A 24,143-nucleotide genomic window follows, 5' to 3' on the forward strand; every position below is an offset into this window, starting at 1 on the left:
AAACATGCTTTAGTCTCTGCTATCTTAAAAAACATTTCTCAAATGACACATCTATTTCCAGCCATCACTTCACTAGTAAAATGTCTTAAAATACTTATCTACACTCACATTGAAGTTCTCTATCTCCCACTCTCTCCTCAACTACCATCTGATTTCTGACCCAATTACTACCTGGAAATGGGTCTCCATAAAGTCACTAATGACCTGCATGATTCTAATCCAATGGTTAAAGCACTTGACTCGTTTTACTACTCCCTCTTGGGAAACACTTCCCATGTTTTCAAGGTCATCACACTTTCCTGGTTTTCATCCTACCTTTCTGTGTGTATATACTTTTTTAGATTCCTCTAAAAGATCATTCTCTTTTACATTAAGTCTTAGGGTTCCTCAGGACTTAATCTTAGGACCTTTTCTTAGTCTATGTCTCTCCTTAAGTGAATACAATCCTATGATAACTCTTCAATTATCATCTTATGCAAATAATACACACATTTATATTTCAGCTTAGACTTCGTTTGGCTCCAAATCTATATATCACACAATCTAACATCTCCACTTCTGTATCTTAAAAGAACCTCAAACACAACATATACAAAAGAAAACTCACATTTTCCAACCACCCTTCTAACCCCAGCCCAACCTGGTCTTCTTTAAGTCCTTTCTACATAAGTGAATCATGCCACAATCATTCCAGAATGCAATTCTGGATGCCATAATTTCAGCAGTCATTCCTGATACTTTCCCCTCCACAGCCAAGATATCAGTAAGTCCTGCCATCTTATTCTCTCTCACCTCTCTTCATATGAATTGTCACCACCAAGACTTCTGTGATATCCTACTAACTACTTTATCTTACAAACTGTTCTCTACACTGCAGTCAAAGTGATCTTTGCAAAACTTAATCTGATGCCACATCCCTACTTATAATTTTCAACTGTATCTCATTATACTTATGATAAAACTAAGATCTTTATCTTGGTCCAGTAGGTCCTAAAGCACTTATCTCCCTGCCTATCTTTACAGTTTATCTCCCATCCACTACTTCGCTTTCTGTATGTCAGTCATATTGCATTTATTTCATTTTTCATTCATGTTCTCATATACCCTCTCACTACTCAAGTTACAAGTGTAGTTCCTTCTGCCTAGAATGTTCTTCTCCCCATCTTCTATAGCTACTCTCAAATTACGCTTACTAATTTCCTACTCATTCTTTGGATCTCAGCTTAAATATCATGTTCTTGGGAACCTGTCTTTATACTAATCCTATATACTATACTATACACTAACATTCTATTATTATTTTGTGATTATTTGATTGATGTCAAACTATATATGCTACTTTTACTAACTATATTATCTACATTACCTAGCATATAGTAGGTAAATGTTTAACTAGATAAACACATATGAAGGAAGAGAATCAAAAAGTACTCAGGGAGGATGAAGGTGATCCAGAAAAGAGGGTGATCCAGAAACTAAGAAAAAACCTAATTTCCACAAGGCAAAAGTGGCAAGAAGAACAGAATAACATGATATTAAAAAAAAAAAAAAGGTCAAGTAGGATGAGTACTGAAAATAGGTCACTGGGTTTGGAATAAAGGAGATTATAGATGTTTTTAGTGAGAAGAACTTTTATGGAGTGACGGGGGAAAAAGTCCAGATGCTGTACACTAAGACATACATGTGAATAGTGAATAGAAGCGTGAGAACAAATTATTCTTTAAAGATGGCTTTCCAAACACTTTTTAACAGTAGCATTTACCTTTTAATATCTCTATGTATATGATGGTTTTCGTGTAGAAAACTGATGCCATTAGCTGCACCCTGAGCAATCTTGCATCTCATGTGCCAAGAAAGAGGTGGAGTACCATCCTTATGAAGAAACAAACCAATTAAAAAAAAGGATGATAAAAATCTGTAGAAAATATCTAACACAGAATATTTTTCTAGGCAACAACTGGAGATGATATTATAGCACTAAGAATTTAGGACTACAATTATTTAAGTTGTTAAAAAATAATCTTCAAATAAGATGAAATGGGAGTTAGCATTTCTTACTTGAAGATAAAAATATATAAAAGCATCTTCACAATCTAACCTTGACTTATAATTTTACATTTTAGATGATCACCTAAGAGAATACCAATCCCAGTTGTTTACATAGAGAATAGCAATCTCAGTTGTTTATAAATCATAAAGTTGTTTATATATCATAAAGTTGTTTACTTTTCATAAAGCAGGAAAAATATTAAGTTTAATGTGGTTTAAATGATTCTGTCACAAAGTGAATATTAGTATTTCAACATATCAACACAAAGCCAAACAATTTGATGAACAAACATCTTACCAGGCAAGACAATCTGTCTAGCAGCGAACCATTGGGCATATAAACATATACTAAGCAGAGGTCATCTCCATCACTTGAGAAACCAAGTAGTTCTACTAAGTTTTCATGTTGACACCTGTGACAAATAATTTTCCATGCAAGACTATTTTAGTAAACACTTATACATTCAGCTTTAGGTTAGAAGTTATTCAATTTAGAGTTTTAACAGAAAAAAAGAGCAAGAAAATAATATGCTATGTATCATTTATTATACATGTTTATTAACTATTTATAATTTTCTATAAATAGTTTTCAGCCCATATTGAGCAACATTAGAAGCAAAACTTTCTATTTTATGGTGAAAGACAAATAATTCAGATCATTGGAACTTGTGGTAGTAGGGTTAAGGACTGGACTGATGTTTACTTTTGTTTAGCACAATATTCGATGACACCACAAACAAGATTTCAAGAAGTCTGTTGAAACTTTTATGATAACACTTTCACAAATTCTCTAACATACTCAAAGCACTGATTTATAGACATGATCTTTAATTACACCCAATTTAGACAATTCTGATCTTTAATCACATTTAATTATTTATAACCTAATTTGAATTTCTCTATATACTTGAAAGTAATAAAACTAAAGAGTATTATAACAAAACTGCAGACGTGTGGTACGGCAGAAAGAAAACAGAGCTCAGAGTTCAAAGTCCTAAGTTTAAAGTCCAGCTCTGCCACCTCCTGGACATATAACCTATGCCAAGTTAACAACCTCAATTAGCTGGGCGCTGTGGCAGCTACTTGGGAGGCTGAGGCAGGAGGATCGCTTGAGCCCAGGAGTTGGAGGTTACAGTAAGCTACAATGAAGCCACTGTACTCTACCTGAGGAGACAAAGCAAGACTCCATCTCAAAAAAAAAAAAAAAAAAAACAACACGAAAGTTAACAACCTCACTGAGCCTCAGCTTCTACCAACAGCAGTCCCCAATTTTTTGGCACCAGGGGCCAGTTTCAAGGAAGATAATTTTCCATGGATGGGGAGGCGGAGCTCAGGCGGTGATGCGAACCATGGGAAGTTTCCCTAGATGGGAAGTTTCCCTCCCTTGCCAGCCACTCACCTCCTGCTGTGAGCCCCACACTTCCTAAGTTTCAGGGAAGACAATTTATTTACGGTGCTAAATGCAGAAAATAGTGCCTATTATATAATATGGATGCTGTGAGAATTAAATGAGCATATATATATATATAAAAGAGCCTAGAAACATACCTGGTACATGTAAGTGTTCCATTCCAGTTTATGCATTTTGTTCATTCAAAATGATCTACAGTTCTGGCATCTTGTTATATTAAATCAGATTTCCTCTACCCTCATAAATGTTTTAAGAAGTGTAAATTAAAGCAATATGTGCTCCATTTTCCACCAAATTGGCACATTTTAGACACGAATAGCTCACATTTGCTGGGTTTATACTATAGACAAGGCACTGTGAAAAGTAATTTACCTCCTTTTTAAAATTTAACCCCCACAATAACTTAATGAAGTACTATCATTATCATCTCATTCATCTCATTTTATAGATGAGAAAACTAATAAATAGAACGGTCAAGGTCATTCTTCTAGGAAGATCCAGAGATTGGCACTTATTTAAAAGTAGTAAAAATGTTCAGTGGTGGTGAGAAAGCAGTGAAGTTTGAAATTGTAATACATAGCCGGTAGGAATACAAATTACTATAAAATTTATAGTATAGCATTTAAAAATTCATGTACAAAGAGCTTTAAAGAAGCTTTCATTTGTAATATTGAAAATTAGAGATAAACCTAGCAGACTTATACTTAAATAAAATATGATCCTCACATATGCTAGAATGTTGTACAATAATTTAAAATGCTTTCAAATTATTCTTAATGACATGGCAAAAATGCTATATATACATGAAGCAAGTATATCAAATACTAGCAATGGTTATCTCTGAGTGGTATATTTGAGAGATGGTTTATTACTTTAAAAAAAATTTCCTGTATTTCCCACATTACCTACTTTGAACAAATTACTTTTAGGATTGGAGAGTGGGGGGTAAGGGTGGGGAAAACAAATCCTCAGAAGAAAAGAAATTTGATCGTTTTTCAGTGTGTATTACTTTTATTGTGCATGAATCAATTTCAGTCTATTCTTTCCTTCTTATGGTTAAGTAATTGGAACTGGTGATTTTACAGTAGTGGGTCTAATGCTATAATTTGGTAAATCCCACCAGGATTACAACCAAAAGCTTAGGCTGTTGCAATCAGACATCTGGATTTAAATAATTTCTCTAAAACTTACTGGCTATGACTTTGGCCACATTATTTAATATTTCTAAATCTCAATTAAGAAAAAGAAGGGAGGTTGTAACAGTTGTGAGGGTTAAATGAGATAATGTACAGGAAGTACACAGCACAGTGTCTGGCATATTGTACACACTCAAATATCAATCACTATAATTATTGAAATAAATTATCTATAACTTATTTGTTCCTGATGATGGCAAACATTTTTCAGCATACTGGGTCAATGCCTTCAAAGCATCTTTGCATGGAACACTTCCCTAGTTGCTTTGCAGGTATTAACTTACAATGAAAGGTCTATTATTCTATAAAAGATTTTTTTTTTTAAGGTATCTCTATAATTGATCTCTTATGAATTCTGGGAGCAGAAAGCATGATAAGGGAAGATAGTTGACATTCCATATAACTTTGCTGTGATTTAAAATACTGACTTAAATTGCTGTTTAATCTACAGGTACATGAGTATACGTAGTCATAGAATTATAGAGCCAAAAGTACTTTCAATTCCTCTAATCTAAATCCTTTATTTTAATTTTATATATTTGCAAATATCACTAATTCACAGCATACACTAGAGTGAAACAGATTCCTTACTCTTGGTCCTTTTCTTTTCCATTATATGACACTGCCAAATTAACACTTACTTTGCCATTACTTTTATTTCTTGATCAAACTGTTGTTTTAGTTCTTCAATACTAATGTCAACCATCTGAAAAAATAAAATAGCATACAATATGTAATACAATACAATAACTCCAAAGATCCTAAAGCTGGAAGGTGGCTCAAGAGGTCAGTCACCTGATCTCCCTTTCTTTAAAATAATAAGGTTTTATTCTTCCCATTTCATAGAACAATTGAGGTCTAGACATAATAATGATTTGCTCAAGGTCCACGGCTGGTTAGTGAAATAAAAAATATATATAAATCTCACTGAGTTGTTATAAGAACAAAATGAAATAATATGAGACTTTACTGCATCTAAACTTTGAAAAAAAATCTGGAAAACAGAAAACACAAGTAAATTTGAAATCAAAAAGGAAAACAAAACCTGCAAAAGCATTTGTAACCTATACTGCATAGAGTGACTCTCATTATATACACATGTATTCTATTGATTTCTTTTTTGTTATTGTTCTATGGATATTTTTAGGATATAACAGCAGGTTCAGAATACAACAAACAAATAAATAAATAAAAGGTGAAAACCTCAATAGAAATGGTAACAAAGAACTCAGACAAGAAAATTTTTAATCTCCTTTTTTTTAATGTATAATTTCTAAACTTTATTTTTAAATGGGAAAAGTAATGCAAACAAAGTTGTTTTTAAAAAATTTTCTGAGTATCTTACCACTTTAATACTGATCATGCATGAAGCACTCTGTAGAGCAGGGCTTTTCAACTTCATTTTGTGAATTTCCCACCATTACATGTATGATCATGTATTTGTGTACACAGCTACATTTTTCTAGGGATAGGGCCCATAGTTTTCAATGGATTTTTAAATGTTAAGAACTACCAGCTTAGAAAGATGTTTGTTTAAAGACAATACCTACTGAAATAATATATTTCCTAAAGATTAACTTAAAACCTACTAATAGCACTAGAAAACAACTCTTCCTTTCATTCTTTTTATTCTTGAAAATATAACTTACTGTTGCAAGTTTCTTCACTGCCACAGTTGTGTTGTCCATGTAGCCTTTATACACAACTCCAAATCCTCCCTCTCCCATTTTATTACCACCGACAGATATAGGTCGTTCATCGAAGTTATTTGTGACATTCTTCAATTCATAAAATGAAAAGTTGTGAAAACCTATAATAAGGTTAATAAAATAAGAAAAAAATTGCTTAAACAAAAAAGAAATTTCTTTTAATAATTTCAGTATTTTCTCATGGGAAGATTTCATATATATGTAAATGTTTATAATTTTAGATTAGGCAATGTGGGAGAGGACAAAACCATTTTGAAAATATAAATTGTAAGTTTGATATTGAGAATTCTGTTTGTTGATCCTACCCTCCAAACACTGTAGTCACACACCCAAAATTCTAGTAAAATATTTGGGTGGGTCTAGTCTATCCACCCAAAACTCTAGTCATATATTTTATTTTTTTAAAAGTGACTCTTTCAAGTTATATAAATATTTACTTATTTTTTTTTCATAGCTTCTGTGGTTGTTTGCAAGCCCTATTGCCTCTAATCACTGATAATCTATTAATTAATACAATGAAGATGGTACTTAATAAATCAGAAGAGGAAAAATCTACAAAAGAGCTACTGCCAGTGTGCCTCTGACTGCTGCATAAAAAGGAGAGTTTTATTTTAAAGCAGTGATAGTTTTAATGACAAATCAACTAATGGAAAGCACTGAAAACGTTACTTACGTGTATCACTAACTTCTAAACTTTTATTTTCTGGACTTGAGGAGTCAGGGGGCATAAAGTTTTGTTTAGGATTCTGCACAGGTCTCACAGATGTCTTGTCTTTACCATAGAAAGGCATCTGCGTCTGCTGAACCGTTACAGCTTCTTTAGAAGGCAGCATGTTAACAGTTTTGGGGACAGCATCTGTCAAATGAAGTAAGATATAAGTTGTTCTTCCATAAGAAAAAGCGTGTGTGAAAAAGTTAAACTAGAAACTTGGTTCATTTAACATCATTCCAGTTTCTACAGGGTGGCCCATATTTTCAAAGCATACACAAGAAGCTACCCTAGGCAGAATCTGTAAGTTGTGATAAAGATGGATAGGGAGGGTAAGGCAGTGTTTTCAAAAAGTGGTCCATGAGCCACCTGTACTAGAGGCACTGAAGCACTTTTTAAAGAACCTTGAACCCAATTCCAGAATTCTGACTGAGCAGGTCTGCAATAGAGCCCCGGAATCAGCATGTATAAAAAGAACCCAAATGATTCTCATTCACAATAAAGGTTGAGAACCACTGGTATAAATGGAATCAATGGGGAAAAGTAAGGTTATGAGGAAAGCAACTAGACACTAACACACTAGAATACAATCTATGGGAATCATGATCATAGAGTCCCGTCAGGATAGAAGTTGAAGGTAAAAAAAATCAAGAGCTCAAAAGAATAATTACTTTCTTACAGCCTAAGCTAGATGCCTAAAGTCTGTATCCTTCTAAACTTCCTACTGACACAAAATGACCTAACTTTAATGGTAGGATCAGACTCATTCATGAAGCTTTTATCACCTTAACAGCAGAGTCCACAGTGTCCTGTCTAGGGGGCTTGTTATAGCCAGGACTCAAGCATTACAAAAATGGTCCATGTAACCTAAAACACTTGTACCCCCTTAATATTTTGAAATTAAAAAAAAAGAGTTGGGGAGAGCTGAAAGAATGAAAGGGACTCTCAAGTGTAATGTTTGTCTACTATGACAAAAAAGTAAGCATAAGAAGAAATGTTTCTATATCTGCCATTTTTCTTTCCACTCTAATTGTTGATGCCCTGGTCACAGTTTACCTGGGAGCAAAAGACTTGCAGGAGCAAAAAATTCATTTTGGACCAGAAGATCCACAAGATCACCAACTGTGCAATTTGTGGTACCCCAGTCAAAGAGTAATTCACAAGTGGGACTTTTTCCAGTTTGCAGTAATGCTTCAAATCTCCTTAAAAGCAAGTAACAAAGAAATAAAATTAGTCTGTTGTCTTAGTTCATTTTGTGCTGCTCTAACAGAATATCACAGACTGGGTAATTTATAAACAATAGAAGTTTATTTGGCTCACAGTTCTGGAGGCTGGGAATTCCAAGATTGAGGGGCTGCATCTGGTTAGGGCCTTCTTGCTGTACCATTCCATGGTAGAAGGATGGAAGGGCAAAAGAACATGCACATATGAAAGCAAAAGAGAAAGCAGGGGCAGGGGGAGGTGGGGGGAGAGAGAGAGAGAGAGAAAGGGGGCTGAACTCATCTTTTTATCAGTAACCCACTCTTGAGATAACAGCTAACCTACTCTGGCCATATACGGGACACATTCAAACCATAGCATCTATAAATTGAGTTTATATGAAAATAGGAATTGATCCCCCTGCCCCATCTCACTCACAGCACCTTCTATAATATTAAGGGAAATGAAGAACAAGTGAACAAGCAAGAATTACAAAGAGACAGGAAAGACAGACAGAATGAAAAAAAAGATGCCAAAGACGATAATAAAAGTTAACATTTACTAAGTATTTACTTAGTGTGCTATAGGATGCACACACATGAACTTGTTTAAAGAGACTATAATTATCATACTAATCTACTAATGAGAAAGCCAGGCTTGGAGAGGTAATCAGCGTCTAGCCACACAGCCAGTAAGATGAATCCAAGTAGAGATCCAAATTCAGATCTCACTTGACCTAAGGGTGTGCTCTCAACCTACTTATCTATATTACGTCCTATATGACTTATTAACTCTGCTAGCTATATAATGTTAATAAATCAGTCTGCTTAATTAAAGAAATAGAATATGTATAACATTAGGGAATTATTTCTTAATCTTAACAATATTTCAATTAAATTGAAGGAAAAACACAGATTCATTTTCATTCCATTGCTTTAAAATTGAAAAGTAGTTTTCAAAAGTACATTTAAAAACTTAAACAATATAGTTTTTCTGCTTTTCCTCTAAAGTCTTTATTTTGAAAAACTTCAACCTTACAGAAAAGTTGAAAGAATGATGCACAACCATTTACTCTTCAATTAGATTCACTAAGGGAACAATGGATAAAATTTTGCCACATTTGTGCTCTTGTTCATGCTCTCTTTCAATCTGTGCCTCTGGGAGGGGGTGCATATTTTAGAGTATAGGCTAGATGTCTTGGAGAATGTCTCACAGTCTAGATTTATTAAACTACTTTCTCATGATTAAATTCAGATTAAAATTTTTGCTAAGAAAACTACATAGGTGATAATGTGCTCTTCCCACTATATCACATCCAGAGATATATAATGGCATTTTGTACCATTACTGGTGATGCTGAACTTTGATCACTTGGTTAAGATTTCTTCATTATAAAAGTACCATCCCCCTTCATAATTCATAAGTAATTTGTGGATAATATTTTGAAATCATGTGCACATCCTGTTCACCAACAATATTTCACCTTATGTTTTTAGGCTCACCAATGAGCCTTGCATGAATCAATTATTCACTGGTGGTCGCAAATTTGTAATTTTCTAATTCTATCATTCTTTTAATAATTATTTGCTGGCATTACTCTGTAAAGAAGAGCTTTTTCTTCCTACTGCCACTGCCCTAACTATCCTTCATAAGTTTTTAACAGTAATATCAACTAACTTTAAAAATTGGCTTCAAGATTTCAACTGAAGTTCTTTCAAGTAATTTAAGATATTCACCCTTCATATGAGGAAACACTTCCTGGAAGGACTACTATGGGAGCCAAGGCTTTAGGTTCTTTACCAGGTCAATGCTGAAAACCACAGATAAATTTCTTTTCCTTTTGTCACCAAAACCAAATTTTGACATAGGTTTTTTGTTTTTTTTTTTATGGGCAGCTTTTAACTCCAATGACTGATGAAACTAAAATTGGCATTTATATTTTAGATTAAAGCAAGCAGAGATGAGTAAAAAGGGAAAATGGAAATTATCTGAAGATAGCATTGAAGAATCTTGGCTAAGATCTAAGAATTCTATTCATAGATGTGTGTACACTTATAAGCAATAACTTCAAAATATCAATTTGAAAAATTCCCAAAATACACTGATAGAGTACATTAGAGATTCATACACTTCAAAGTTTAGGCTCCAGAATTTTATTGGAGAGTCTTACAATATTCCTATGTTCCTTCAATCTGGAAATGAGAAGTATGAAGCAGAGTGAACTGTACTTGATTTGCCAAACAGAACCAGAGCAAGTGAGAATCTTGCTTCTAACCCAAAAACTTATTTGCAACATCACAATATTAGCCCAGATGACATATTGCGAAATGAAACAAAAATTGCAAAAAGAAAAAAGAAGTTATTTATTACCATTATCTTTTCCATAGTAGAGAAGTTCACTTTCTAAACTGCAATATTAAACAGTATTTACATATATTAATCATTCTGGATTGTGATATAAGAATTTAAAAAGAAAAAATTTTTATGTTACCTTATATGAAACTGATTGTATCTATCATCACCAGATGGTTTTTTAATAGATATGGCTAACTTCTTCCACCCTTCTTGGGGATCAATAAAGTCTGACAGCTTCCTAATTAGTCCAACATTGAGGCAGCGCACATATGTTGATGATGTTATGGGTTTGCTCATCTTCTATTCCTAAAATATGGAAAAATTTCATCAAAATTTTACAGTAGTTTTAGAGATGACATCTGTAAGCTTATATATCAGACTTTGCTATATCATATGAAATATTGGCAACTGATTATACCGTAATAAAGGAGCATTCCAAAGCTAAGTCATTGATATCCTGAGATGTTAAAATTATAATTTATTTTTTTCTAATTGTCCTATGGGTTTACTTTTTTTCCCACCTCTAAATGTCAATAAAGATTGGAGGACTTTTTTCTGACACTCATATTTTCCAAGTGAAATTTACAAAAAAAAGCAAAATTTTATTTACCTTATCAGAAAAATTCTTGTGAGCATATTCAGAAATCAAATCTATTAATAAAAGAAATTTATCTTTTAATTTAAACTTTTTCTCAGTAAGTATTAATACTTATTTGCTATTAAAAATTTACGTAATCTTTGGTAGAAGTAAATAAAATTGTGGATCCCAAAAGGCTCTTGTTTATGTTGGTTATATCTAATAATATTTACCATATTAGAAATTGACACTGAGAAATTTTTAAATTACTTATTCCTAATTCATTTAAAATAACAATAAATGCATTACATGTTAGCATGCATAATATATTTTAATAAAGATAACTATATTTTCCCCCAAATCAGAATGACATTGTTTTACAGTTTTACAAATCTCTTTAAAGTTTAACTTAATAGAAGACAACTGAATTCTCATATCTGCTTCTATATTTATTCTGCTGCAGTATGTTGTTTTGGTTGATGTAAATGAAAAAAAATCCAGCTTCACACAAACATAAGCTGCCATGTAGAATCTGAAGTTGTATCAATGAACTTGCACATTAAAATCTAACGCATTCTGAATGATTCACTTACTCATCCGTGATTTTGACTGTATAAACCTCCTGAAAGAATCTTGGAGACACCAACTACACTTCGAAAACTGCTAGAATAAAGGTTTAAGATGTAACTGATTGGCAATACAAATGGGATAGTGAATATAGATTAAGAAATCAGCCTTAAATAGAAGGAAACTTCTTCTTAATCTAGAAAGAGGGAAGCAGAGGTTTGAATACAGATATATTTGAAGAGAGAGGGAGAATTCCCTCATAATGTTATTTTCTCTGTGAAAGAGGAAGTGAGGTCATCTAGGGCTAGGTAAAATAATTGCCCAAGAAACTTAAGGGCCACCCAGTAAATGCCTGCTGTTCGTCTAAGCCCAACTCAAAAGGCACTATTGGCTTTCCCTGATAGTCATCTCTTTTGGTCCAAAATGTCACTCAGTCTTTCTTCTATTATTATATTTTATTGTTTATGCACTTGCCTTCTCTGTTAGACAGTATGCTCTCCTGGGCAGGGACTCAACCAAATTCACTTTAGCAGCTACTTAAAACATTGGTGCTGAATGAAAGTATGATTTTTTTTTTAATTAAGAAATCGTATCTACCTAAGAGCCACTGCTCTCTTCAAGTTATTTTTTCTTATCTATTAAGATTCCTCTTTACTGTAAAAAGTACAATGTAATTGTCAAAGCTAGAAAAGACAGAACTGCTTAGTAATCCTAAAAACTACAGCTAAAATACCGGGAATTAAGAATAAAAACAGACTATCTTAAGGCCAGGGATAAATTTTGGTAGCTCTTCTGCACCCAGATTTCTTGCAGAAGTAATGGTGTAGGGATGCCAGGAAAAGGAAGGCCTTTTGACAACTCCTCTATACATATGTGCCCCAAAATCCAAAATACCAGGAATTAAAGTTTTAATTTAAACATAAATTCATAAACCACTCCCAACCACACACTTGGATGAACATAAGCCAAAATGCTAACAGTCATTATCCCTTGGTGATGATTTTTATTGTGGTTTTGTTTTCATTTTGTTTTTCAATGATGAAAATAGACCATGTAGAAAAACTTAAAAACTGTCATCATTTTCAAACTGTTCAAGATTTTACTTTAGTAAACTTAGGATACACAGAAGTGGAACAGAATATATTGCTTACAAATAAATAAATAAATATCTTCATGGCTGTTTTCTCACACCATTAAATCTCATAGCAAAGCAAACCCATTCATATTTTCCAATAAGGCAAGTCAGACAAGTACACAAGGTGGTGTGGCAATTGAGAAGTATACTAAAATCAGTGCTTGTGGAACCCAATGCCTTCCCACACACGTGCATGTTCTCAAAGTACTATACCTGACTTAGGAGTGTAAAAAATTCTTGTCAAATGAATAAAGTTTTAAGACTGTGTTTCATTAGCACTCTGATCAGCAGAAGAGATTGTACAGTGGTGAAGGGAAGATGGACTTGGAGGGTGCATGGGCTTGGGTTCTAATCATACCCAACTGTGACCAGGGCTAGTAAACCAATTTCTCTTTATCTTGGCTTCTTCATGTGAAAAACAGAGATAGTAATACCTAAGAATTGATGTAAGAATTAAAATCAACAAACACTAAGGGCCTAATCTTGTAACATAATAAGTGGCCAAAAAAAGTAGCAATTATTATTTTCTGGCAGAAGTTATTCTTGTATCATGTATTTTTTTAAAAAAAAGAAATGTGCAGAGTTGTATTTTAAGCTTAATTTTCAGAATTGTGGTGAGGGGCTACGATTGTTGAGGGGTACAAATGAGAGATCTGAGAATATATCTAAGTTTTTTAGGTGGTGGCAGTCTTATTTTACCAACCACAGTACTCTTCATATATTTCAAACATTTCTAAAACATATTATTCACTTCCATGTGTTCCTATCAAAATATGCTATATAACCCTTAATCTTTATTTTTGGATACTTCAATATCCTTATGAACAAAAGCTGGTGATACCTTCCAGACCTATTAAAGTATACAGGGCTGCCTTTCTCAAATTGGGATTTGTGCTGGTGTGCCATAAATTAAACATAAAATATCTTTTTCAAACACTGATTTAACTCAATAGTAAGTAATTTTAAATGCTTTGAATATATTTTAGAAAAATATAATATCATTCATTCATCAAATATCTACTGAATGTCTATTTTGTGCTAGATATTATTATTCCAGGCCTCTGGAGAGCATTAGGAAAATTAGAAAAGAAAAAAAGACCTGAACTCATGGAGCTTATATGGAGAAAGACAGACAACAAGCAAATAAATAAACTCTGTGGTATGTTAGATGGTGCCGGATGGAATAGAACTCTCCCCCCCCAAAAAAAAACAGAGGGGCTGTAATTTTAAATATGGTAGTCAGAGCAAGCCTCAATAAGAAGGTGCCATTTGATTAAATGTCTGAAAGAATGAGAAAGCCAGCCACTGAGATATCTGTGGGAGAAGTTTCTGGGCAAAAGGAATAGTAAACCCAAAGGTTGGAAGTGGGCCCATTGAGAAACAGCAAGGAGATGGGACGGCAGAAGGGGGAGCAGGCAAGTAGCAGATGAGGTCCGAGAGGTAAAGGAACCACGTCTCCCAGCGCCTTATAGCCTTTGTACTGATTTCGTTTACCCTCTGAGTGAAGTTTTCAGAAGAGAAGAGACAAGCGCTATATTCATGTCTTAAAAGGCTACTGGGGCTGCTGAGAATAAAAGACGTCGGAGTAAGGACAGACAAGCAGGAAAAGAGCAGTTAGGAGAGTGTCCCAATAATCCAGGTGGGGCGGGCTGGAGGCTTGGACTAGGGCGGCAGCAGAGCATGGGCAGAAGTCCAGGGCATGCTGGATAGATTCTCAGGTAGAGCCAACAGAATCCTATGTGCTGATGTGGAGAGGGAGAAGATGGCAACAAGGCTTTTGATTTGAACAAGTTTCCTGACATTTACTGAGATGAAGACTGTGGAAGGAGCAAGTTTGGCCAGAAGCTCAGTTTGGACAGGTAAAAAGCAAACTTCAAATGAATGCTTCACACGAAAACAGGACAGAAGAAATCTGAACTTTCGGACAGACCTCTTCAAGGATTGCTCCCTGAAGGGGAAAAGGCAGATTTTAATATCCTCTTCTTATAGGCGCCTTGGACAGATAGGATTTTGAGGCACTAATAGTTCCCATTCGAAATGGCTGAAAGTGCTTTCTCAGGGTTTGCTTTTATCCTTTTGTCTCCTCTCTCACTTCTAGGCTGTCAGGGACATCCCCCCCACCCCCATCTGTTAATGTACTTATATGACCCTGCAACCCCTCCCCACTTTCTAATTCCCGGGAAACTTGGAAGCCGGAGAAACACGCTACTAGAATCGAGTGGAGGTTCCGAAAGCCGTCCATGCGACAAGCATCTCTGCCAGGTGCTGGCCTTACTTCCTGGTTCTCAGGAAAAGAGAATTCATTTCGTAAATGGGCTCACGGAACACACAGCCTCGGAGGTGAGAAACCTGAGGCGCGGTCCGACTACGCCCCAGAATGGCTGGGTGACGCCCCTCCGCGCCTCACGTTCAGCCTTAGGTTCATCCTCGGGTCCCACGAACTTCTAGCTTCCCGGGGACCCACCCCACTCCGTCGCCTGGAGCAAGCTCTGCCCACGCAACCTACTTCCTCTTTAACTGTTTCTCACTGATGAAAAGATTTCCGTTCCGCAACGGTCTCTTACACCCTGGGAGCAGAGGCACCGAGGCCTGGACACGGACCTCGGAAAACCTCGGAAAACCTTCCATGAAGGAGGCGAATCCCTTACCTGCCCGGGCGCGGGGCTCGGGGCGTGAGGCGCGGAGTGCGGGCGGAGCGCCGCCCGGCGGAGCGAGCCGGCAAAGAACGAGCGCACTCGGAAGACCGGGACGGGGCGGGACCAAACCGGCAGGCCCCGCCCCGTCATTCTCGTCAGGGTCCCCATTTATTTTGGCCCCTCCCAGTGGCTCCACGAAGTGAGCAATTCCTGGTCTGCCGTAGGGCGCTTCTTTACGAGGGAGCCTGCTCCTTTAAATACGCCACTGTCGGAGGATAAAAAAAAAAAGACAAAAAAAAAAAAAAAACGCAAGGCTTCCGGGCATGCGTACAGCGTTGAGGACTCCCTTCATCTGGACCGAGGTAGACCGGGTCGAGCTTCCAGCGCGGTGTGAGGATTGTGTATGGGTTGTTGACAAGGTCGGCATTGAGGATCCCAACCATTTGCCCCCAAAGAAGGGCGAAGTGGGCCAGTGTCCAGCCTTGGGGCGGGAGGGGTTGGGGAAGGGAGAGGAAACAAATAGAGCTGTGGCCGTGTAGAGGATACCTTCGGACGTGCCGGAAGGCAACGCTGCTTTAGTTCTGCGGCGTGGCAGCTTCTGCCGGAGTGGGTTCGACAGGGCTTGAGGGATTGGTGAAGGAAGAGCGTCAAGGAAAAGGAACTACTTTTCTCCATTTCTGACGCCTTCCCAGCATTCCTAATTCCTCAACCATGGGCCAGCCAATCTACCGTCCACCCGGCACTCCCCTCAGCAAACTCTTGCAGGGAAACACTGCACCTTCGTGCTTAACGGCACGTGGGCTCCTTGGCTGCCCTCCAGTTCGGTTCCACTCTTACTACAATGTTTGGCTGGAATTCCCTCATTATTACTTTCTCCTCAAGTTTCCCTACCTTTTTCACTAGCGTAGAACGTCTTCGTATCTTCCTCCTTGTTCTGGGGAAAGAAAAGATAATTATTCTTTCAAGGCAAGTCCCCATAGTTGTGCTCATGATCACATTGTTTTTCAACTCCTCCAACTCTCACTCCAGCAGATGCATCCTGCTTAGGTTCATCAGTGACATCTTACTAAAGCACCTTTTTGGATTATGTCACACTTTTACTCAAACGCCTCCAGTGGCTATCCATTGACCACCCAATAGATTCTAAGTTCTTGACGGGGCATTCAGTCTCTTCCATAGCCTGGCATCCATCGAGCTGTATTTTCCAGAACTGTACTAACCCCACCACCACCCCCTACTGTTCTGTATCTAGGCTAGGCTGCTTATTTTTCTCTCACACATTATGTATTTTCTTTGTACATTAGTTATGATGTCTCTAACTCATTCCTATCTTTTGAACCATTTCAAGGACTTAGATAACCACTTCTTGCTTTATGCCTCTCCTGATCATCATGGGCCAAAGTGATGCCTTCTTTCTTCCACTTCACTCCTATAGCTCTTATTTTGCACCAGTTTCATTTATTCAACAGTCAGTATTGATCGCAGACCTACTATGTGCTCAACACTATTCTAAATGTGGGATTACCATTAGTGAGTAAGGCAGACAAAGTTTCTGCACACATAAAGCTAACTTTCTAGTTGGAGGAGATAGACAATAAATGATAAAAACATACACTAGAAATGCAAAGCAGAAAATTAAATAGGGTTTTGTGAAAGAGGTTGCAGGTTCCTATAGATTATTGGTCAAGAAAAACCTCTGAAGGTATGAATCCTAAAAGATGAAGCAATATGATTGGGGAGGAACAATTTAGGCAGCAGGAAAGTTAGCATAAAAGTACAGAAGAAGGCAAATATAGCTGGAGTATAGTGAGTGATAAAATATGCAAGAGAAGTCAGAGTCCAGAATCTTAGATGTTTTTGGAAACCAAGGTAAGTAATTTGGATTTTATTATAAATGTTATTAGAGAGTTCAAACCGGGTTGTGATGTTTAATTTACCTTTTAGAACACCATTCTGGCTGCTATGTGGAGTTTGGACTACAGTGGGCTAGTAGTAGAAGCAGGAATTAGAAACCTTCACGATATCTAAATATTTTTGGAATGAAAGTTTTAAAGTAGAGTTGAGGAAGGACAGTGGGAGTGATCAGAGAATCAGATGCATAAAGTTGATACAGTTTTTGGAGATGAGAAAGTCAAAGTGATGACCATGAGAGTGGATGACAAAGAAGAAGTGGAGATGGGAGGTTGAGGTTGAGATTGAGGAACTGAGGGAGCAAGATGTGACATGGATGGTCCATATGGATGATCACGAAAGTCATGCTGGATAAGAAGATAGTGAGCCAGAGGTCATCAGTGAACGAAGAGTTCTCAGGGGATCCAAGACAGGATGGCAGCAGATGGTAAAGCCTGATGGCATGATCTTCAAAGGAATTGGGATTTTTGGAGGTAGCAGAGGAAGAAAGATCTTGGAAGGATCAGTGGCAAATGTAGAAAATATTTACGGCCTCCAGGTCATAAGGCAGATGGGTGTGGAACTAAAAATAGCTTTCATTTGAGAAGACTAAAAAAGCAGCAACTTGGGGAAATAGCCAGGTTTCAGTTAAGGTAAGAAATTGAGGGAACTGTGAAGGAAATTAAAAAATTAAGGAAAATAAATATATCCTTGTATATCCCCTAGAAAATTTGGGTATAGAGAATTTTCTGTGATTTCTACATCGTACAGTGGAAAGGATTGAGAAGGAGGATGGTTTGCTAAATTGGTTCAGATTAGTAGGATACATTGCAAAAATGGGCTGAAGGTCCAGATAATGGTAAATTACCTGGAGAGTGTGTGGAACACAAAGAACTGAGTAGTATGGAGCCCCTGGGCAGTTTGTCTTTCCTGCACCTCCATGTGGTGTGGTAGCTATGGGTTGTGTGAAAAATATAGTGAAGGCTTTCTCAGAGTACCATTCTTTTGTATACTGCTTCAAGAAAGCTCTGTAAGGGTTTCTTCTCTCTGATGCCAATGATACAGTTGGAATTTTCCTCTGGGTCAATCTCAGAAGTTTCTATCTGTCCCAAAGGGGGCTTTAGAGAAGGCTAAAAGTCCAGGACTAACTTAAGCATACCTTGAAATGTAACCAAATTGCAAGTTGGTATTTAAGAACTTCATTCACCTATCAATTTAGACCATTCCAATGTCTTCCTCTCTTCTGTCTCTAACCTCTAATATATAAAAATCTAGCCACAAATTCTCTGAAATTAGCTGGAAATTTTCGGCTCCAGGGATGGCGTTTGGACAAGTCATTGTAAATAGTCCTATGTTTTCATCTCTTCTTTGTGGGCCTACAAATGTTTTTTTTTAAGGTAAACTTAAAATTGACCATTTTAATCCTGAATACTAGATGGAAACCTGGAGTGAGTAAAGATTCAATTTATAAATCACTAGTTATACCAGAAATAGTTTGCCTATTAATTCATCTTGGTATAGGAGAATCAAAGTACACATGATACATTATCATAAGTTAAGTTATTAATGTCATTTAAGAGGACTCAGAAGTAAAAAGGAGACAGAATTAAATAAATCCTGTAAACTTATTTCTGTTTTGTTATCCACAGCTTCTCTTTCTGGTAACTGACTGCCTTTTTGTTTCTTTTGTAGGCATTACTATTTAAGAATGGAAGAAGATACAGATTATAGAATCAGATTTAGTTCTCTGTGTTTTATTAATGATCATGTTGGATTTCATGGCACGGTAAAAAGCTCACCAAGTGACTTTATTGTTATTGAAATTGATGAACAGGGAGAGTTAGTTAATAAGACCATTGATGAGCCTGTTTGTGAGATTAGTGAAATACCACCTGAGCCAAATAATTTTCCCAAAAAACCAAAACTAGATCTTCAAAATCTATCCTCTGAAGATAGAAGTAGCCAAGAAGTTAATAATTTGGCTAGGTGCTCTGATAGTGACCAAAATCATCAGTCTGGTTCAAAAAAGGAAGATACTATCAATAATGGGATTTCCAAATGTGAAGAAAAAGCTGATGTAGTAAGCCCCTTTTTAGATGAAAAAACTAATGAGTTACTGAATTGTTTTGCCTGTGATATAAAAGAGAAGTGGCTTTCTAAAACTGAGCTAACTGGACCATCTCCTGAATTTTCAATAGGCAGAATCCTTGATAAAAACCAGAGGGCTAGTTTACATAGTGCTATTAGGCAGAAATTTCCTTTTTTAATGACTGTAGGAAAAAACAGTGAAATTGTTGTAAAACCAAATCTTGATTATAAAGAACTCTGTCACTTAGTATCTGAAGAAGAAGCATTTGAATTTTTTAAATATTTGGATGCAAAGAAAGAAAATTCCAAATTTACCTTTAAACCTGATGCAAACAAAGACCACAGAAAAGCCGTCCACCATTTTGTCAACAAGAAATTTGGAAATCTCGTGGAAACCAAATCTTTTCCTGAACTGAATTACAATGCTAATAATCTAAATGTGGTGATAACAGTAAGATTTCGGGAAAAGGCACACAAGCATGGGAAAAGGTCTCTTCTTGAATGCCAGGAAAGAAAAGATATATATACAGGTAATTTAATTAATCATCGTCATTTTCTTGGATAAGCTTAGTTAAATTTAAAATTGTGTAAAAGCCGAATAATTTCAAATGAATTAAACAGACTTGGCTAGAGAAGTATTAGAAAGAATATGTGCTTTACATGTAGGGAGAGGGATTGCTGACAAGTGATTTAAGCAGCTCTAGGAATTCTTATTTATTCTGTTACTTAGTGGAAGATAATGCCTTTCAAATTACACTAAATGTAAAAATTAGCCTTATTGATGAAAGTATGGTTAACACAGGCATTTACAGTTAACATAATCACAAATATGTAAAGTTGAAGCAGTTATATTGTGTTTAGTAAATTTTTATTGAAGGCAAATCTTGATTTCATGTTTTGAAAGTCACTTTAATTAAAATCAAGTATTTGGAGATAAGAATATATTTGCTGTATCTAGGAGAGTGAAGAGAATACTTTGTGTACACAAGGTAGGGAACCTGAAAACGGTTCTGTCAGTCCTCTAGGGAAGATACGCTCAAATTTTAGCATGTATTATAGTCAGCGAAAGGTCTTATTAAAACAGGTTACTGAGCCTCATTCCTAGTTTCTGATTCAGAAGGTTTGGTGTGGGGCTTTCACAAATTCCCAGGTGATGCTTTTCTGCTGGTCTGGGGCTTACATTTTGAGAATCACTGTTTTAGGGGATATATTTAATTCCAGGGATGAACTCTCACTGTACAAGTCCAGCTGACCAGGTTTAATTGGTCTGTTCCCTACTTGATAGATGGGAAATGTTTCAGATGATCTTTTATAAATTTATTTATTTATAAATTTATTTATAAAAATTTTAAGAGAAAAACCCAAATTTACACAGATACGTATGGTACAGATATGTATGCCGTGTACATATAGGATTCTACTATGAAGGGACCACAGGTATAAATGAAAAGAGTTTAGACCTTGGAGCTATGTGGGTTTGATTTCACATTATGACTTTAGTTCACAAAAAGATTTATGAAATTTTTAATATCATTAAGATTTGATTCTACAGATGTAAAACTGGAAAGAATAATACCATGAGCAAGTTACTTAACAATTCATAACTTTTGGTTGTACTTGAAAAATGGGGTAATAGAAAAGCCTAACTCATAATTGTATTCTAAGGATTAAATGAAATAATTTAATGAAATTGTTTAGTATGTAATAGTTACTTAAATATTAGCATCTTTTTTCCTCCTGGTAATTTCTGTCTGGTTGTATATATATCTACACACACACACACACACACACACACACACACACATGCACGTATGTATGAAGTATAGGACTTGACACATTAGGCATGTAATAATGTTAACAGGTAAATCTATTTTCAAGGAAACAATACTAGCTTTACATGTAGTGTAAGGAATTACTGATGAGTGATTTCAGCAGCTCCAGGAATTCTTGATTTTTAAAAAAATTTTTATTTTTAATTATTGGTATATAATAGTTATATATATTTATAGGGTACATGTGATGTTTTGATATAGGCATACAATGTATAGTAATCAAATCAGGGTAATTGGGGTATCCATTACCTCAAGCGTTTATCATTTCTTTGTGTTGGAGACATTCCAATTCTAGGAATTCTTATTTGTGCTACTTGAAATTCTAACAGTATTAATTTGGCTTAATGAGTCAAAAAATTGTTGAAACTTTATATATTAGTTTAAATTAGTTTTTCTAAAGCTGTGAACATTTCGAAGGATATGTTAAAAGGAGGATTTGATGGTTCACCAGAGGCAGTATGAAGATACTGCGATACCTTCAAGTCTAAGAACAACAAAAACAGACAAAGATAAATTTTGCCTAGCTTAGATTTTGTGTAGGCAACCTTTTATAGGAATCAGAATAACTCATATGAAAATATTTAACAAGTAGACTTATGTAAAAAATAGAACACTTTGGGAAAAAAACATTTATTCCAGAATTTTTCTTCTTCCCAAACAGAAACTCTATACCCATTGAACAATCCCTCCTCCGCCTCTCCCTCTCCTTCCCCCCACCCCAGGAACCACAATTTTGCATTCTGTCTATGAATTTGACAACTCTAGTTTCCTCATATAAGTGGAATCATACAGTATGTGTCCTTTTATGATAATCTTATTTCACTTAGCATAATATTTTCAAGGTCCATCCATATTGTAGCATGTGTTACAATTTCCTTTCTCTTTAAGGATGAATAATATCCCATTGTAGGGATATAACACATTTTAGTTTTCCATTTATCTGCCAATGGACAGGATATAATGGTCAATAATGCAAGCATGATCCTTGTTTTGGAAGCATTCAGCCTTGAAACCTAACAAGAATTTAAGGGAGAACTGCATGTGTGATGTGATTTCTGAGGCTAGGTCATAAAAAGTATTATACTTTTTGTCCATTTGTCTTGGATTGCTCAATCTGGGGAAAGCCAGCTGCTTTACTATGAGGATGCTCAAGCAGCCCATTGGAGAAGAACTGAAGCTTCTCACCAGCAGCCAATACCAACTTTCCAGGCATGTGATTGACCCCCTTTGCAACTGAAGGCAGTTCCTTTCAGGCTTTTAAATAACTGCATTCCCACTGAGCCACATCCAACTGCAACCTCTTGAGAAAGCCTGAGCTAAAACCACCAAACCCAGGTGCTCCTGAACCTGAATTCCTCCTCTCTGTGCTATGTATGGTCCAGAACATACTTCTAGGCAAAAAACTAGGGCATTTTAGGATTCACCTCATTTGTTTTTCTTTTGGATCACAGTTCTGTGGTACCTGTTCTCCAGGCTCTAAAAGCAGCTGTTTCATACATTTTGCCCAGTTTTATATTTGTTTGTAGTGGGAGGTCATCTGGTATCAATTATTACAACATGGCTCAAAGCAGAAGTCTCTAAAATTGAATTTTAAAATTTAGTATAGTTGATTCCTTTTTTAATACTTCAGTTTTTCTAAGTATTTAAGAAAATGTTATAAAACTTATAAATTAAACTTATAAATTTAGTGGCCTTTAAGTTTTGTAAACGTTTCCAAATTGCTTACTAACTTAAATAGGAATCATTGTAAAATGACAAATTTAAATCAATTAAATATTTTTGATTGGAACTACACATCTCATTCTCTTAAACATTCAAGTTCATAAACTTTTATGTAGATATAGGTTAACACAATAATATGGATTCGATTCTCTTAAATATTTCTATACTAAATTCTAAATCTTCATGGATAAAAAAAATACTTATGTACCTAGGCTACTATCATCACCAAACTGATATGTCAGACAATTTGTAGATTCCTTCTTATGTTCCTGAGCTTCCCTAATGACATATGCAAGATTGTAGAGAAAAGTGCTGCTGCTGTTGGATCTTCAAGAATGAATAGAAGTATGGCAAATAATAAATGGAGGGAACACATATTTTAGACAGGGATTCAAGTGTGTAAAAGTGTAAAACTGTGGAAGGCAATATATAGTCCATCCAGGTATTCCAAGAAGTTCTCTGTGTCAGGGTTATAGGATATATGAATGAAAGTGGTGCATGTGGAGACTGGAAAGGTAGATTTGGGCCAGATATGAATAACACATGAAGGAATTTGGATTTTTTTTTCTGTAAGCCTTTAATGAGCCAAGCAGCATTTAAGAATAATAGCTGAAATCTATGATGCTGATTCTGTATTTTGACTAAAAAATACTGTTTATTTAAATTAATGATTTGTTACACTAATCAGTCTGCTAAGAATATAATTGATATGTGGTAACTTCTTTTTTTGTGATCTAAGATTATTTTTGTTATTTTTGTTTCAGCTTTTACCCTACGAAAGGAAAATCTGGAAATGTTTGAAGCAATTGGTTTTTTAGCTATCAAACTTGGTGTGATTCCTTCAGATTTTAGTTATGCAGGCCTTAAAGACAAGAAAGCCGTCACCTATCAAGCAATGGTTGTTAGAAAAGTGACTCCAGAGAGGTAATAAGATACTGCTTTTTAAGATAGAACTTTACTTTCATATTTATTGAATGAATAAATAATTATATGATCAAAAACTCAGAATAATACTGGGAGCGCATTAACCCCACTATCAATATTGATTAATTGATTACAAAATTAGC

At 35.6% G+C, this 24,143-nt stretch overlaps 2 protein-coding genes across 13 annotated transcripts in view; one reads left to right on the forward strand and one right to left on the reverse strand.

The window, feature by feature from the left end:
• IRAK4 (interleukin 1 receptor associated kinase 4) overlaps nucleotides 1-15,713 on the reverse strand; it is a 36,834-nt gene extending 21,121 nt beyond the window's left edge. For 3 of the 6 annotated variants that reach the window (XM_045553984.1, XM_045553983.1, XM_045553985.1), the window contains exons 1-8: nucleotides 15,557-15,683; nucleotides 10,766-10,935; nucleotides 8,131-8,276; nucleotides 7,039-7,221; nucleotides 6,306-6,466; nucleotides 5,298-5,362; nucleotides 2,348-2,462; nucleotides 1,763-1,872 (exon numbers count right to left, since the gene is read on the reverse strand). In XM_045553984.1, the coding sequence (XP_045409940.1) occupies nucleotides 1,763-1,872; nucleotides 2,348-2,462; nucleotides 5,298-5,362; nucleotides 6,306-6,466; nucleotides 7,039-7,221; nucleotides 8,131-8,276; nucleotides 10,766-10,926 (941 nt within the window). In that variant the 5' untranslated portion in view covers nucleotides 10,927-10,935; nucleotides 15,557-15,683. Of the gene's footprint in view, nucleotides 1-1,762; nucleotides 1,873-2,347; nucleotides 2,463-5,297; nucleotides 5,363-6,305; nucleotides 6,467-7,038; nucleotides 7,222-8,130; nucleotides 8,277-10,765; nucleotides 10,936-14,838; nucleotides 14,873-15,556 lie in introns of those variants that run through there. The other 3 variants (XM_045553981.1, XM_045553982.1, XM_045553986.1) reach the window with 3 other exon arrangements.
• Nucleotides 15,714-15,840: 127 nt separating this feature from the next.
• The window catches only part of PUS7L (pseudouridine synthase 7 like), a 38,884-nt gene continuing 30,581 nt past the window's right edge, over nucleotides 15,841-24,143 (forward strand). For 6 of the 7 annotated variants that reach the window (XR_006735815.1, XM_045553991.1, XM_045553992.1 and 3 more), the window contains exons 1-3: nucleotides 15,841-15,906; nucleotides 19,127-20,052; nucleotides 23,841-24,000. Coding sequence is in view for 6 of the 7 variants with exons in the window: in XM_045553991.1 (XP_045409947.1) it covers nucleotides 19,143-20,052; nucleotides 23,841-24,000 (1,070 nt within the window). In the remaining variant the exon portion in view is untranslated. Of the gene's footprint in view, nucleotides 15,964-19,126; nucleotides 20,053-23,840; nucleotides 24,001-24,143 lie in introns of all 7 variants that reach the window. The other variant, XM_045553990.1, reaches the window with a different exon arrangement.

This window comes from Lemur catta, chromosome 6, assembly GCF_020740605.2.
Source record: "Lemur catta isolate mLemCat1 chromosome 6, mLemCat1.pri, whole genome shotgun sequence".
NCBI lineage: Eukaryota > Metazoa > Chordata > Mammalia > Primates > Lemuridae > Lemur > Lemur catta.